The sequence below is a fragment of the Polypterus senegalus genome, chromosome 4 (genome assembly GCF_016835505.1).
Source record: "Polypterus senegalus isolate Bchr_013 chromosome 4, ASM1683550v1, whole genome shotgun sequence".
In the NCBI taxonomy this organism is placed as follows: Eukaryota; Metazoa; Chordata; class Cladistia; order Polypteriformes; family Polypteridae; genus Polypterus; species Polypterus senegalus.
In genome coordinates, this window is record NC_053157.1 from 59,752,199 (window position 1) to 59,769,648 (window position 17,450).

Below are 17,450 nucleotides of genomic sequence, written 5' to 3' on the forward strand. Positions count from 1 at the left end.
ATGATAATTTTCATATTCTAAAATCCTCATTTCTTTGTTAATCAAATGTGCGTTCAGAAATTTTCTTTTCTTCATAGTTTTTCCCTAGGTATAGTGTTTTAATTAAATCAAGTTCTGTCTGAAACATATATATATTTTTTTTATTTTTTAGTGGAGAATCAAGCATTTATTCAGATATAGGTGCTATTATAAACTTGATGTGTGGCACTCCATCAAATCTGTATGTGAATTTTGCTTTTGTCTTCTAGCTTCCTGAGATGTCTATGCCTCTGGATCAATCCTTATTCTAATGTCTTTAGAAATTAATCATTTTTTTCTTATTAGGAAGATAGAACTTGGAACACATATATGCCGAGTACAGATATAGATCAGTTAGATTTATACTTATTTGTTAATAGAATTGTTGGTATGAGTTATTAGAGAGAGAATTAAAAAAACAAAAAACAAAAACAGCAACCATTATTTATTTGTTATGTACAAATTGCATTTCTAGTTTTCTTGTGGCTTGCTTGCCTTCTCCTGAAAAATATGACAATATTTAACAACATAATGCAGCAATTACATTCATAACATGCTTCAGTGACAGCTGTCAACATTTTTTGATTGTTCCATTTTTTGCTTTTAAATAAATAATTGTTTTAAATATTTTTTTATTAAAGATAGTATCAAAGACCTTCAGTATTAATTTATAGGCAAATATTCTATAAAATTTGTTTATTTTCATGCCTTACAACTTTTTAAAATCAAATTAGATAATTTCTTCACCTTTAATCATTTTACATCTGGACTGATCCTAATTTAATCTTTTTTTATTGTTATAATCCTTGGTTTCAAATGTGTTTTGTAACAACTAAAGCACTATAATTTGATAAGTATAGATTCATGAATTTGATGAAAATTGTGCACTTTATAAAGACCTAATATTTTCAGTGTGAATTCATATTTTACTGGTATTTTTTTAATGGATGTTTTTGAGGTCGCTATTCATTTTATGTATGTTGCTTTGCAAAAGTACTCACATTTGCACAGTTTTCATATTTTATTTCTGTTAAGCTTTTTTTTTATAACACTTTAATACCTGTTAATTTCTTTTTACTTTTATTGACCTTGAGAAGCCAGTGTAAATCCCTTCTTATTAGGGTACAGAAATGAGAAGGAAGTTCATCTCAGGACATATGCGTGTGCACACACTCGGCTAAACTTACTCATCAGGTCAAGCCAAAGTCTCAAATTAAGTTAACCCTGGAAAGAAATTGTAGTACCAGTAGAAAGCACTCTCTGACACAAGTAGAATTCGAAAACTCCACACTGATGGTCATCAGGAAGGGAATCGGACCCAGATCTGTGGAACTTTAATGCAACAGCATTTACCTCAGCAGTACAGTGCTGCCCGTAACACCTTTTTTTTTTTTTTTTTTTAAAGATAATACGTATAATAAATACCACATTCTCTATATATGTGTTTAAATAAAACTAAAGTAGTAAAAATGCAGCGTTGATTGAATAATTGTGTGACTCATGTGACAGCTGTATGTTCAGATATAAGTAATCGCCTAATGAATCATAATTTTTTGGATACAACCTCTTTGTGCTTAAACTAAAAGTGATTATTATAATTTAAAATATTTTAAATTTTAAAAATATATATTTTTATTTTTATGCTGAAAATTTCTAAACTAAATTTTGGCTGTTGAGTCAAATAGCCTTCATCTGATGTGTGACTGGCCTTTCAGTCTGCTTTCCAGTCAACCAATGTTGTTGCATACCTCCCCAAATATATATTAAAACCAGGTTTTTACTTTTTCAATTGTGAACTTGTTGAAAGCTATACCTGTTTTTGTCTTTTCATGAATGCAATGATACCATATAAATTTTTCATCATAAAACCTAACTTTGTATAAGTATTGAAAGCCAACATTAATGTTGGTTTAAGCTGTTGTAAATTGCAGATGAATAAGGCACAATATCACAGTGAACCTAGTAATCAAGATAGAAGTTGCATCATAATACCCAGATTCAACCTAGAAAAATTGATGGCAAACTATATAGTAAAAAGCAGACTTTTTATGTGTTTTAATACTTTAAAAGGACTGCACAGTTTCTTTGGATAAGACCAAAGGAAAATTTGGTTCAAGATACTAAAATATATGCAAGATAATAGGCTGGAAACTGGAACTAACTAGGCCATATTTCAGATGACAGTTCCTTCAGTAAAGTCCGATAGTAATATTTATCGGAAAATAAGGATAGCATGAATCTATAATATACTTCTCCCTATTATAAAAGAAAATCTTGAGACGAGACAAGACTATTGCCAAGAGATTTTTTTCAAATCCCGCCCTCCTCTCAACCATTTCGGGTTATGGCCCACGCCCAAGGTCCTGTCACCTCTCATTCATGTGAATGCTTTTCTCAGACAGTTCCTGCACTCTCAGCTCTTATAATTTTTTAAGTTTTACTCACTTTAAGTTCTCAATAAAAGATGACTTACTATGTCCAAATCTTATTGAAGACTTTCATCCCCAAAGGGTTATCAACAGAAGAAATGAGTACATGGGCAATCCTAGCACAGAGAAACGATGAAGTCAAACGAATTAATGCAAAAATTGTTGATCGGTTACACAGCAAATTGGTTAAATGCGTATCAATAGACTATGCTGAAACAGTTGGTAGTGATGTTGCAGAAGATGAAAACATCAACTTACAATATCACGTAGAATATCTACAAACGTTAATTAACACTGTCCGGTCTTCCACCGGCCGAATTACGGTTGAAACAAGGTTGTATCATAATGTTATTGCGTAATTTATGTACGAGTAATGGGCTATACAATAGGACAAGATTAGTTGTATTCAAAATTGGTCGAACAATTTTGACATGTAAAATTTTAACAAGCGACAAGAAAGATAATGTAGTACATCTTCCGTGGATAACATTAGACACCAAAGGAGATCTTAATATGCCATTCATATTAAAACATTTACAGTTTCCCATTAGAATAGTTTGCTATGACAATTAACAAATCACAGGGACAAACATTTCGAAAAAGTTGGTTTATTTTTTAGAGAGAAAGAAACAATATTCACTCACAGGCAGTTATACGTTGCATTGTCAACAATTTAACTCCAAACACGGATCAAAATTCAGAGTGATACTGACGAAAAGTTAATTCCAAATATTTTTTTCTCACATTTGTTGCTTTTCCTTTATGTATTTTACCTGTAGAAAAGTAGAATTAAAATAACTACCAGGACAAAAATATCTATCAATAAATTATTTTTAACTTAACATCTGACAACTTTCGAAGTGTCTGGTTGCCATTGTAAGATCTGATCATTGTCTGGATAATGGCAATCAGCCTAACAATCTGTGGTATTTGTGTATTACAAAAAACATTTACTACAGGGTATTGAAGATTTCACTCTTTTTTTCAAAATTATTTTTTTAACATTTTTGGCAAAAAAGTTAAGGTAAATGCAGTTTTACTTTGGAAATGGCATGCAGCTAGTATATACTGACTACTGGATTTTTTTTTTTTTTTGTTGGCTAGACTTATTAGGCATTTACTGGCTTTTTAATGTTTTTGCCAATGTTAGTAATAGTAATGGATGTATTTACCTCTGACCTGTTATTTTTTTCTGTTTTTACTCTTAGGTTCCCTTGTGTTTGATGATGATACTGAAGGCACTAAAAACATCACTTTAAGAACGCGTTATATTCTCATAGAGGATGGTGGGGCGCTTCATATTGGAGCAGCAAAATGTCGTTACAGGTCCATAGCTACAATTGTACTGATTGGTAAATCAGATGATGATAAAAAAGTGCCTGTCTTTGGAAAGAAATTTATTGGTGTCAGAGCAGGCGGTACTTTGGAGATGCATGGCTTGGAAAAACGTTCTTGGACATTGCTTTCAAAAACACTTCCATCCACAGGTCTAGTGTCTGGTAGTTATTCTTTTGCAAAGAACTTTAGCCGTGGCATCAACCTCAGGGTAATAGATCAAGACACTGCAGAGGTTCTGGTTGTGGAGCGTTTTGACACACATGAGTCAAGAAATGACAGCAGAAAACTCCATGAGTATTTAAGATCGCTACCACCAGGTCGCATTGTTGCTTTAGCTGTTGGGGATTCTGCTGTCAAAAGCTTACTGGAAGAAACAAAGAGCACTATCGAGAAGCTTCTGCAAAGTAAATATGTCAGAGATTTAAAGTACAGGTAATACCATTTAATTCTGCTTTAACAACTTTTTTTTTTTACTTTTTTTATGATCTTTAAATGTTTTTCAGTTTGACTAAAAAGGTATGGTTTAAAAGTCATTTTAAAACATTCACTGCTGGCTAGTACATGGTTTACATATGATGTTTTGTATCTTGAAGATTATCATTTTTTTAAAAAAATAGGGGGGCTTTGCTCGCCAACCTATGCGCCAACGCTACGTGCCATTATGAAGAGGGGGGCTGAACGCACCCTAAGGAGATGCGCAAAACTCCTCATAAACGGTGATACAATGGGCAAACAATTTTTTTTTTTTTTAAACCTCCTTTTTGCTCAATCACTTGCTGGCTTGCTACTGTTGCCGTGCCGTGTGATCTGCATCTCGTGCAGCACTTCGAATGTTTTAAAGCCTGTATGGCAGCTGTTCTTTTGTCTCACTGTATTGTCTCTCTTCTCCCCCAGACATCCTCAAACACTATTCGATCTCTTTTTCGCTGTTCTGTTATTTCACAGAGTAATATTTTCTATTTGTTTGCGCTAATGGAATCTTTGCTATCATTTTTTTGAGACATTCGAATTTTCCTACTTCCATTATCTCTAACCTGCTCTGCACGTGTATCGCACCAACATTTTTGAATTCTTTATGACGTTCTACTTTGTCATCTACTCTTTGTCTTTTACTTCTGGCCCTGGACGTGGTTAAATCTCTTGGCACAAAGTCTAGTCTCAGGGGACATGAAAGTGTCTTCCTGAGAAAGTCATGTCTCATATCTCTGAACAGGTCTCATCCCGAATATTTTTTATATAATAGAGACTAGTTTATTTAAATTGTTAGCAACAGTAACTCTCTGGGATTAAACCTACCTTCCAGTTAAATTATTTAAGAAGACCTGTCAAGTTAAAGAAAAGTGTCCTTATTGTATAAAATCTGACTTCTTGGTGGTTTGTGTTTGTGTGTATGTGTATATATGTAAATACATAATTTGTTATATAGTACCTGCCAAATAATACAATGAGTACACAACACGTGTTTCGCCCAATTTGGGGCTCATCAGGTGTACACACTTTTGCTTCCCCTTGTGGGGATCGAAACTTGGACATCAGTGCCAGACGTTGCCGCACGGCTACTGGAGGTGGCAGATGTCTACTGGTTGGCCAACCAACCACACAACAACCTTGAGAGGATTGGCTGAATGACCAGTTGGACAATCAAAAAAACACTTCTTTTTGGTATCTTCTTTCCTAAGCTTTATGTTAATTTAGTTGTAATGCTCCATTATGTGATGTATTATGGTGGTTGAGCAAGCCCTAGTCTTTTTGCTGCAAACTGTAAACAGAGAGCAGTAAATGCAGACTTTAACAAAGAGTGACAGAAGACCGGAATGTTAGCCTTTACATTAAAGAAAGTGGAGTAATAAACTTAGATAAAGGCATCATCTTGTTTAGTTAGACATATAGCAAGCAAAGCTGTTTTAATGAATTCTGTCCCTTTTTATTTTGTCCTTTAATTAAAACATTAAAAATTAATGTTTGTCTTAGTTTAGAAGCTTGAATTTAATACAGCAGCTTATGTTTTCAGTTAGAAAAAGAAGAGATAAAGAATAATTTGAAATTGCTGCTTAGTCAATAGACTTGTTAAACAGCAAAATGTGCCTGTTTTACTCGTCAACTTGTTAAGCATGTTAGTCTTGTATCTTCTTGATAAACATCTCATGAACATTTGACAGATATATGGCTTTATTTTTAAAGTTTTTACTGTGTTTATTATTTGTTTGTGAATGTCATACAGCATAGGATTTGGTATAAAACGCACTGCATAATTAAAATTGTAATCCTTTTTTTTTTTATAACTTCAAGAATTAATGTCTATCTGGTACACTGGGGAAAAAAGCTGTTTCAATATAGTAAATGTATATTTGAACAGTAAACAATCTGTAGTGCATTTAATGATTAAAGATTGTTAAAACCTATAAATGCATGTTTATTTACATTTAAGCAGTGTTTAACTGCCAATATCAAGTAACTGAAATCAATATGTGAGAATATAATTTTTTTTAGACAAATTAGGTAAACTACCCCTTTTAAATTAAGGTTTGTTTCATATAAGCACATTACAGAAGAAAGTACGCAATATGACAACTTGTAATTATGAGAAGCATTTTATTTTCTTTAATTTCGTATGTATTAATTTAATTTATTTTAATATTTTATGGTCACTGAACAGTAAGCCTAGAGAATTTCATTTTGTTAATAAATAAACCGGTAACAACTGTAGTCTGTGCTTTAATTATAAAAATACTAAAGCTAACACTTTAATATAGAACATAAGTCTTATCCACAATGTCTGTCTGTATGTCTGTCCGCTTTTCACAAGAGAACTACTTAACGGATTTAGATTTTTTTTTTCTATATATCAACATTCCAGTTGATTTTGTGACTTCTGTCATCTCACTAAGTATTATAGTTTGGCTGCAGCACCGATTTATTTGCGCAAATCCGAGAGACCGGCTGCAGGCTGTGGGGAGGGGGAAGCGTGACCTCAGGAGCAGGGAGCTGGGCGGGGCCATCCTCACTCACAAACCGGCCTCTGTTTGAGTTGCTCTTGTCACATGTTGGTGGGTACCTTACCTCCGCTTAGCTAGCAATACCTGTTTGTTCAGCAGACATTATCATCTAGACATTGTTAAAGAGTAACATTTGATGTTTTAGAGAGAGAGATCACAGCTACGTATGTTTTAGAGGGTACCTGCTCATTGGCAGAGATATCACGGCCACATGCTTTTCTCCCCATACGGGTGACACTCTCCTATCAGAGCTGAACACAATCGGATACAGTGGCAACTTTTGACGTTGGAGCGTTACCTGCGTTCCACTTAAGGGCGAGAGATACCTTGCAAACTTTTTACATTTTTGGCAAAGAGACCACAGCTACATTCTCGCCCCCGTCAGCAAAATCAAAAATATTGTATATCATGAGGCCCTTGGATACAAAAGTTATCAATATAAATTCTTCACTATTACTCCCGTGGAGCCAAGGGGAACAACTAGTCTAGTTATAAAGGAGCTTAGCATTAAACAGAATCTGAATTGGCCAATCCAACAACATGATCAGTATCAGCCCTAAAAAACTTGATCAGAGCATCCCCAATTGTCACATGTACAGAGTACAGTGTAATTTTTACTGGCATGGGTTAAAACAGCAACACAGCGCTACTCTCTGACTCTATGATTAGTGACCAGAACTACTTTAACTAAAAAGTGATGGTCTTTCTAACATCCAAAGAACATCCTGAAAATGTCCTAAAATAATAAATTGGTAAAATAAGAATATTCCAAAATATCCACATGCAGTTAAGTCAGATATCTATTTTTAAAAGTGAGTGGTAAATTAATTAGTTTTCCTTTAGAATAGTTAGTAAATTTTAATTCGGATATGACAAATTTTTATCAGTTAATGAGTTCTGCTCACCCAAGCCCTCGTTTATACCAATACTTTTCACGCTATCTCTGGAGTTTATTTGACAAATTCCCAGTTCAAGTACATGTATGAGCAAAGGAGATCATGAATCTCTGGAAAATCAATCTAAAAATTGTATGTAAAGATTCATGCTGTTTTCATTTACAACATGGTGATACTGATTTTAATTAACTGATAATAGGGGATTCTGAAAATAAGTGAGTCTTACATGACTATTTAGCAGACTTTTGTTTTCTATTTAAAAGGTGCATGGGTGAATTTTGAAATAACTCCTCTCCAAATTAAGGAAAAATATAACAAGCCCATATACAGTACTAAAAAAACAGCCCCTTCATAGACTGTATTTGTCACCCACAAAGGGAACAGCATGCTCCAACAGCTACTGTATAATGAAGCTGTGAGTCTTGTTGGAGTGTAATATGTTGTGCTTGTACTTTCATCGAGTTTGACCATCCTTTGATCATTCAACAGCATTACAGGAAAGCTCACACCATTGAACCATCTCTTACAAGGCTTGTGAGATGCACAAGCCATGTCTTGTTATAGTATTTTCTGCTCAAGCAAAATTGGACAATAATAAAGTTTTCGCCTGATTTTTGAAGTTGCCGCTTCATTGTTAGGCATACTCCCCCTCTAAGTCTTTTCAATCCAAGTTCAGGTTCCAAGAACAGTAATTAGGAATACTAGATGGTGGTGTACTTGGCACTTTTCGTATTGAAACTTGGCTTACAGCAGTTTTCTTTGTATTATTTCCTCTTCCAGTCAATCATGTCTTGTTATGTATCAAATATGTTGTACTTTAGTGTATTTATGAATTAGTCCTAATTAATTAATGGGATGGTTAGCCATAGAAATTCTTGGGTTACATGTGTGAAAAAGACTACTTTGTCTTTACTGTCTGTGTCATACTTGCTCTGTTTTTTGTTGTTCATTCTTTGATATCACTGGAATCATTTTCTCTCAGTATTAACAAATTTACATCATCTCTGGACAGAGTTATGTAGATTATTTTTTGTTTGTTTAATAGGTAGTGATGGAAAATAGATGGCCTAGTCCTAACCCTTAACAAGATCTATGGCCGAATTTACATCAGAGTAAGGCAATTAGGAGCTTCAGATGAAAAGAAAAAGAAAATTAATGTTAGGTTTTGCAGTCTGCATTGGCAAGAAAATAATTTCCACATGAAGGTATAGAACTGCCACTATTGAAATGAGGCAATTATTGCAAACATTAATTATCAGTGGCTTTTTTTTTTTGTAAAAATGCTCATATTTGACATAAAGTGATAATCCCCATCCTTTTTGATTTTTTTTAAACTCTATTATCAGAGCACATTTATTCCTAAAAATGAAAAGAGCAAATTGTACATCTTAAAAAAAAATGGACAGCATGAAATTATATAGCATTTTTTAAATACTATACATGGTAAGAATATTTATGGTTGCTGATTTTTAAAAGTGTAATATTGTAACCATGGTTTCATTATCTAGTACATACATTCCAATACTTAAAACATATATATGTTCTTGTATGTTCTTTTTATAAACAAATACACTGTCAAGATGTATTCATAACTTTGGGTGTGAGAAACAAAAACATTTTAAGAGCACATGGATCTTGTATCTATTCTCACTGTTTAAAAGTTATCAGTCAATTTAGTTTTTGTTTCTTTAGCAAGCTTTACTTCAGTATCACATTTTAATAGTATGATATAGTTAAGCAATGCATTTTCGCTTTGACATGCTGGCAGGCTAGGTATGTCTTGCATATGACCTTTTCTCCAAAGGAAGTTTTGTGTTTTAATTTGAAACTATAGGTATTGTATCAACAGTTATGACTAATTAAACTGGCATCTAATCACATTTATAGGTGTATTTGTTTACACTAAATTTGGAATTTTCAGAAGTACCATGCAAATTATTACTCCTGGACCATGTAAATTATTACTCCTGGTTTCAGTATTTCAAGCAAGAGCGTCTGGTCATTTATACCAGGGCTTCCCAAATGTTTGGACGTCAAGTACCATCTGAGATTAAGTGAGTTGCGTTGCGTACCACCTGCACCATGTTGAAACTCGGGGGGTGGGGAGTTCGGGTCTAAACCGCCCCCGAAATCTGAATAAAAGTTAAAGAATTGGAAGAAATTCTGCATAAAATTAATTAAAAAATTTGTGCATGTACATAAATTCCACCCCGTAACTAAATCCTGCCTTCGGCCTGTATGTGCCACAGTTTTAACGAAGACGCAATGATATCGGCTTTGTGCTTAGATCTAGTGACTACGATGCGATACAGCGGCAGTGCATGTATAACAACAAACGCGAGCGGTTTCTGTGAGGCAGAGTTACCGAAGACTAAACAGTGTCGGCATTGTGCTTTCATCTAGTGAACAAAAGTTCAAACAGTGAAGAAGTAGAAGTTGACTTCCGCGAAACGGAATTATGGTAGCGTTAAATGAACTAAATACTGATTCGAATAATAGGTTTTATTTATTCAGATGACGAAATTTCACACAACACTAAATTTGGGAATCCACGTATTATTGTATTTAAACAGTTTCATTGGTTTTTGCTAACAACAGGCTTGTCATAAAGGGTTTTGCACAGATAAATAAAATTTCAGGGACCGCGATATGTACCACCTGAAAAGGCTCCGCATACCACAGTTTGGGAACCACTGATTTATACACTGCTTGCATGTAAATCAAGTGCTAATTCTAGTAAGCTTCAAGGTCTATGTGTTACAAATGGCATCAGAAACCAAAGTGCAAGACATGGTCAATAACAAATATGCAGTTTTTCCTTTTAAAGCATTAAGTGAAACTTCGGAAATAAAAAAAAAAAACGCAAAAAGTGACATACTAGTTAGTTGTCTGGTGTTGATGCCTCCCCTTAGCATGTTAAGATAATAATGAATCATGGTACTGCAACATTATAGCTTATTAATAACTAAATTAGCTCCTATACTTCCTTGATGTAAGTACAGTATACATCTTCTTTGAATGCAGCCAACTGAGGATGGATTACTTGGACACCATTTAAAGTTCATTGCTGGTTCCATGCCTACATAATTAAGGGAGCCCTTAAAGGAGGTGGACAGTTTAATAAATTACTGCACAGCATGTGTTCCGTCTGGCTCGTCTTGCACATATTATGGAATACCTGTAGAAAACTTTGATACCAAAATCAGGGGTCATTATGTAGCTCAGTAGAACCGCTAAAACTGCTTGAGAATTCATCATGAATTTTCACAAACTCCATTGCCACCACTACCAGTTTCTTGGCCTGTGGGCTTTATTTTGTGAAATCCAAATACCCTCTTGATTAGCCATTTCCTCTGTTCAAAGACTATTTTACTGTATGTGTCCATGAAAAATTAGTTAAAAATAGAACTGCTTCATTTTCATTACATTTTGTTAAATTAAAAAAAAAGGTACCAAAGATGCCTTGGGCATCTGTGACAAAGAAGGAAGCTTGATATAGTTACTTGCGTTGCAAGACACATTGAGGTAGGTTTATGTCCTCTGGATAACTTCTTGGCAAAAGAGATAGTCATGCTCACAGCAGGAAAACCTTTACTAAAAACGAATACTCGTATGCAAACACCATGAATTGTATGTGTGCTGCATGGGCATGGATTCCCTGAGTGAACTTGACTTGACTAAGCAGTGGACAGGGACACCTTGCCCTCTGACCAAAAAGCAATTATACAGAGCAAGGAAAAATGAGAAGAGGCATTATCTTCTTGCCAATGGATACAGAAAAGCAGATATTGGGGAGTATTACTTGAGAGCAGATGCTATACTGGCACTGGAATGAGTTTAGGATGCAAAGATAGCAGGGGGAGTTGTGGACTGATATTTCTGATGCAAATTGGTGGCTGTCTTTGACTGCAGAATGATTCTGATATTTGGCAGATAGTAACCCCAGGTTGTGAATTAAAGCTGCTGCAGTGTAGATTTTTGGAAAAATTGAGGGAAATACCAGGATGGATGAAAAAAATAATATAATCTATATCTGTTATGTATGTGGGAAACCACATCTGGTAGATAGGATGTGTGATCTGTTTAGTCAGATAAAGGGAAATAAGAAAGATTTGTTGTTTTTTGCATTTGTTTTGTACTTTATGCTGCTCTCACACCATTTTTGTGTACATTTTTTCCACCCAAGTGGTGTTCTGGTTGCAGAGGGTTACAATGAGACCCCTTACTAATACATCTGTGACCAATGGTGAGAAGGAGGAATACTCCATGTGTCAACTATTACAATAATTGTGGGTAGAAGTGTGGGAACATTTCAGTGTTTTGCTATTAGTTCATTGTTGTAAATGCTAATTGGTGTTCAACACTTCAGCTTTTAAAGCCAAAGATTAATTCTAAAATAAACCCCATAATTTTAACAAATGAATTCAAGACCTCATACAGTATGCAAGTGTTTTTTAAGTGTGTGTTTGTGCATCAGGATTTGGATTTTAAGCCTAAGAAGCTACATCACCTCCCACCACAGACTAATTTTTGTGAGTCCTTGAGCAAGGAACTCACTTAACCAGTAATTGTACTGTGTATCTTTACCTTTAACGTGCCTTAAGATGGCAATTTTTGTTTAAGAAAATAGTTAGAGCCTTTTGTTTTGCTTGTGAGAAAATACTATCCTGAATATATGTCCTGAGTGCCATTATGAACAGTGCTGCACAACCCTCTCTGTGACATATTAACACTAAGTACTTTCAGTCGACAGATTATTCAGCAAAGTGTGTCAACAAATGCTACTGGTGCTTTTTTGTACCAACAGCACAATGTCTGCATAATGCCTCCCTGTGACTGTAACAGTCAAGTCAGAACTTTTCTTTCTTTTTAATTTTCTTGCTTTATAGTGATTCAGGTGCGTGTATATTTATTTATTTATTTGCCTATTTATGGATGTATTTATTAAAATTACTTCTGTAAAAAGCCAAATTTCCTCATGGGGACAAATTAAGTTCTATCTGTCAATTTTATCAATTTCCTGACAATTTTAGTAAACTGTCACGATTATTATTGTTTCTTTCTACATGAAGAACCCTCATTTAGTCGATGGCAGATATGTTTGCAGTGTCCTCACTAAAAATGAAGAAATTGTAAAAATGCATGACCCACACACATGCCATAGTCAAATTGGAAACCCTTCTCATTACAGTTGACCTAGGCATTTTATTGTGGAAGGTATTAAATCAGTTCTAAACTACTCTTTGCTTTGTGTTAAATTCTTATATTCTTATACTTTCAGTTGGTTCAGTTACCACTGTAATATTTTATAGAGCAGGATAGCTGTTCTACCTGGTTTCGGAATGATTTTGCATACCTGCTGCATTTTCACAATAATGACAAATAAGGGGGTGACATGGTGGCACAGTGGGTAATGCTGCTGCCTCGCAGTTAGGAGACCTGGGTTCGCTTCCCAGGTCCTCCCCGTGTGGAGTTTGCATGTTCTCCCCGTGTCTGCATGGTTTTCTTCAGGTACTCTGGTTTCCTCCCACAGTCCAAAGACATACAGGTTAGGTGTATTGGCGATCCTAAATTGTCCCTAGTGTGTATGCTCCCTGCTGTGGGCTGGTGCCTTGCCCATGGCGTGTTTCCTGCCTTGTGCCCTGTGTTGGCTAGGATTCATGGCTAGGCTCCAGCAGACTCCCGTGACACTGTAGTTAAGATATAGCGGGTTGGTTGGTTGGATGGATGGATGGATGGATGACAATTAAAGGGTCAATAGCATACAGAAAATAATTCAGTGTTAATTTAAAGTATTTTTTATGAGGCAATACACATGTTACTAATTACCAAGAGAAATTGGTCTCCAACATCTGTGAAATGAAAATTTATAAATAGGACCTGGCCCATTTCATGTTTACTAAAGCATGTGTTTGCCCAGGCAGTTACCAGGATGCTGACATGATTCCGTATTTTCCTATTTCCAGACTGAAAAAAGCACAACACATTCTTCAATAATCAGTGTGTGACATATTTTTGTTTATTCTTAAGATAACATGCATAATGCATTTTTTGGGAAATGTTTCTTGCATTGTTGTTTGTCCTATTAAGCATGGTGTTACTTTTTAATGCTTAACACAATCCAGAGACAGAGGCTCCTGGCCAAGGGGATGGGAAAGCGTGACGTCAGGAGTAGGGAGCCAGGAAGGTCCCTTCTCACTGTCCTATTTCACTACTATGCATGCAGAGCTGCAGGGGATGGCTAGGCTAGTATTATATATATGTGTGTGTGTGTGTGTGTGTGTGTGTGTATATATATATATATATATATATATATATATATATATATATATATATATATATATATATATATATATATATACACAGTCAATATTTTTGTTTTGTGCTTATCAAGCACTCTGAAATAGCATTTACTGTAGACCGCCACAGCATCTCATTCTTTTTCCTACTTCATTCAATCCATGGTGACTGGAGCCAGTCCCGTCAGTTCGGGATACAAGGCAGAAACCAGTTCTGGAAGGCTCTCCAGCCTAACACAGTATGGCTCTCTTTGTATCAAACACAGAGCTAAATTGTTGAATTAACCAAATAAGGACATCTTTGATACTAAGTTTCAGTGAATGTTTTTGTCAGATATGAAAAATTCACAGCACTGTCTTCAGATATGAGAAGTACCCTGCAGCTGTCAAATTATAAAACTTTGAAGTACTGTAATATATCTAGCATTTCCGGTGGTCTCTGTACTGAAAGTCATTTTGCAAGCAAGCTGGAAAAATGGCATAACCAATTTTTGTGTTTTTTCCTGACTGTTGTCATTGTTGATAGTACAGGAAATATTTCTTAGATTGATGATGACAGTAGTTGTGTCAGTTTTGGAATGAGACAAAAAGAAAACAGGAAAAGCTTCTCAAATATTAGGTGTGGTTTTTTAAATGATATGAATTTCCTGAAATGTGGTTTCTGCACCCAAATTTCTTTTTTATAGTTTAACCAGAAAAAGTATCTAATTTGAAATGCAGTAATTGTTATATAAAATAATAGATTATCTGACTGTGACTAAGCATGACTGCTGCTTTAAAGAAAAAAATACAGACAATAAAAGACATCCATTGATCACATGTTGTTCAAGCCTGAAAACATGATCTGTATGTTTTTACTTAATTTTGAAATGAAATGTGTTGTCTCTCAAATATAAAATGTGTATGTTAGGTTAATTAGCATCTGTAATTTGGTTTTCTATAAATTAATTTTGTGAGTATGCCACAGTACAGTATGTGGTGAGACTGCACATTATACAGGGATGATTTCTTTTTTTTTTTTTTTTTTATAACTTTTATTGAATTTATTTAAAGCATGTAACATTCCATACAATCAAGTCAAACTCATGAAAAAGAGAGAAAGGCCAATAGACAGAGTAAAACTTTTGAGAATAGTATAGATTGAGAGGAGTCTTTCTCCCCAGTATAAGTGCTTAATCTAAAATATTATTGATTAGATCCTGCCAGGTTTTTAAAAAGTATTGAAGAAATCTTATATGAGAGAATTTGATTTTTTCCAATTTCAAATAGTATATAACATCAGTTACCCACTGACTTAACAGAGGTGGGATAGGATTCTTCCAGTTTAGCAAGCTAAGCCTACGTGCCAATAGTGAAGTAAAGGCAATTATAGTTTATTTGTCCTTCTCCACTTTAAGCCCATCTGGGAGTATACCAAACACCGCTATTAATGGATTAGGAGTGATTACATATATACAGGGCTGATTTCTAACTTGTGCCAGATGGTACTGGAATATGCTCTGGCTTTTGTTTAAGTATTTAAGTGCAAAACAACAACAACATTTATTTATATAGCACATTTTCATACAAACAGTAGCTCAAAGTGCTTTACATATTAAAGAATAGAAAAAATGAAAGACACAATTATAAAACAAAATAAATCAACAAATGGAATGGTAAGAGCAACAACTTTGAAAATGTAAATGTATTGAATTGTAGTTACTGTTTCTGTCTCTGTATGTTGAAAGACCTGAATATTCTCCTGCAAACTTGCAGTCCTAGCATCACATATTTATGTGCGGCAAATATACATTTTCAATCTTTCACACTAATTTTGCTTAATTTTTTTATTAGTAATCAATCCATTTTCATCATTTCTTTTAATTAATATCTTGTTGTCTACTCCTACCTAATGCTGTATGTTCATGCAAGTGGATGCTGGTGTTTGTAAAAGTGTGTTCCTTTATACACTTCTGTCTTGTTCCTAATTAACTGATGGATGGTCTTGTTGCTTAGACCCAAAGGAATCCAGTAATAGAGTACATGCTGTTATATGCTTATGTGTTTTTTCTTGCATTGGTATTCACGCATTCTTACATTTGTATTCACACAGCTGTGAGTGGCAAGGCACTTTACATGAGTCGAAATGTACTGCAGACTTTACATTTATCTCATGTGGTTAGTCCAGGGCAAATGATGAAACTGATGAAAGTGCTCTTTTTAGGCTCACCTTATTAAATACTTGTTGTACAGATGTTTGTTTCTTTGTTTCTTAAACCAAGGTTTGTAAAAAAATTTTGAGGTATATAGTTACAGTACCTACAAAAGCAGTGATGCTCTGATCAGGTTTTTTAAGGCCGATATTGTTCACCGATTTGACGTTACTTAATTGGCTGATTTCGATACAAATTCCATTTTTTTTTTAAAATCTCCTGCAAAGTGTATGCTTATAATTAAACTATAGACCTTAGGTGTTAACTGATCAATTTTAATTAACAAAATTACATTTTGTAGGTTTATTATTCAGTGACCATAAAATACTAAAATAAATACAATTCCCTTAAAATACATACTTTAACTGATAAAATATGCACAGAAGTATTTATCCATAATGCATATAGTTTAAAAGAAAATCAAACACTTCTCATAATTACAAGCTGTCATTGTTGTTTTTTTCTGTAATGTACCTATTTGAAACAGTTTCAACCATTTCTCTAACAGCATACACACACACACACACACACACACACATATATATATATATATATATATATATATATATATATATATATATATGTACACATACTAATAAAAGGCAAAGCCCTCATTGACTCACTCACTCATAACTAATTCTCCAACTTCCCGTGTAGGTAGATGGCTGAAATTTGGCAGGTTCATTCCTTATAGCTTACTTACAAAAGTTGGTCAGGTTTCATTTCGAAATTCTACGTGTAATGGTCATAACTGGAACCTATTTTTCTCCACATACTGTAATGGACGTTAGCCCGATGGCCGTGGGGGGCGGAGCTGCGTGTGACATCATCATGCCTCCCACATAATCACGTGAACTGATAATGACGCAGTCGTAGAAAGAAGGAAGAGCCCCCAAAGAGCGCTGAAAAAAACACTGAATACTTTATTCGCGAGATACAAGTTTAATGAGAAGACACGAGCTATAAATGAGACTTTGGATCACTTTGTAATGGAGTTAAAATTGCTGTAGCGAGAAACTTTTAAGTGCCGGTTCTTAGCTAACATTAAATAATGCGGTAGACATCGCAAGATTGCACGAGATAGCACAGGCACAGCTCAGAAGCTTCGATGCATGTACTCCGAGCGGCTCACTTGAACTGACTATGAACACAGCACGCAGAGAAAGCAAGACTTCTGAAGAGCGTGGAGAGTTTTGCCCACGTGAACGTGTCTGCAAAAAGTGGCGTTTCCTGCATTGTAAAAATACTACCAAAAGCCGGGCAGCCGGCGTGCGTGCGTAGC

At 34.8% G+C, this 17,450-nt stretch overlaps 1 protein-coding gene across 2 annotated transcripts in view; it reads left to right on the top strand.

Moving 5' to 3' along the window:
• cemip2 (cell migration inducing hyaluronidase 2) overlaps positions 1–17,450 on the top strand; it is a 180,536-nt gene that overhangs the window by 18,008 nt on the left and 145,078 nt on the right. For both annotated transcript variants that reach the window (XM_039750731.1, XM_039750732.1), the window contains exon 4: positions 3,656–4,217. In XM_039750731.1, the coding sequence (XP_039606665.1) occupies positions 3,656–4,217 (562 nt within the window). The remainder of the gene's footprint in view (positions 1–3,655; positions 4,218–17,450) is intronic.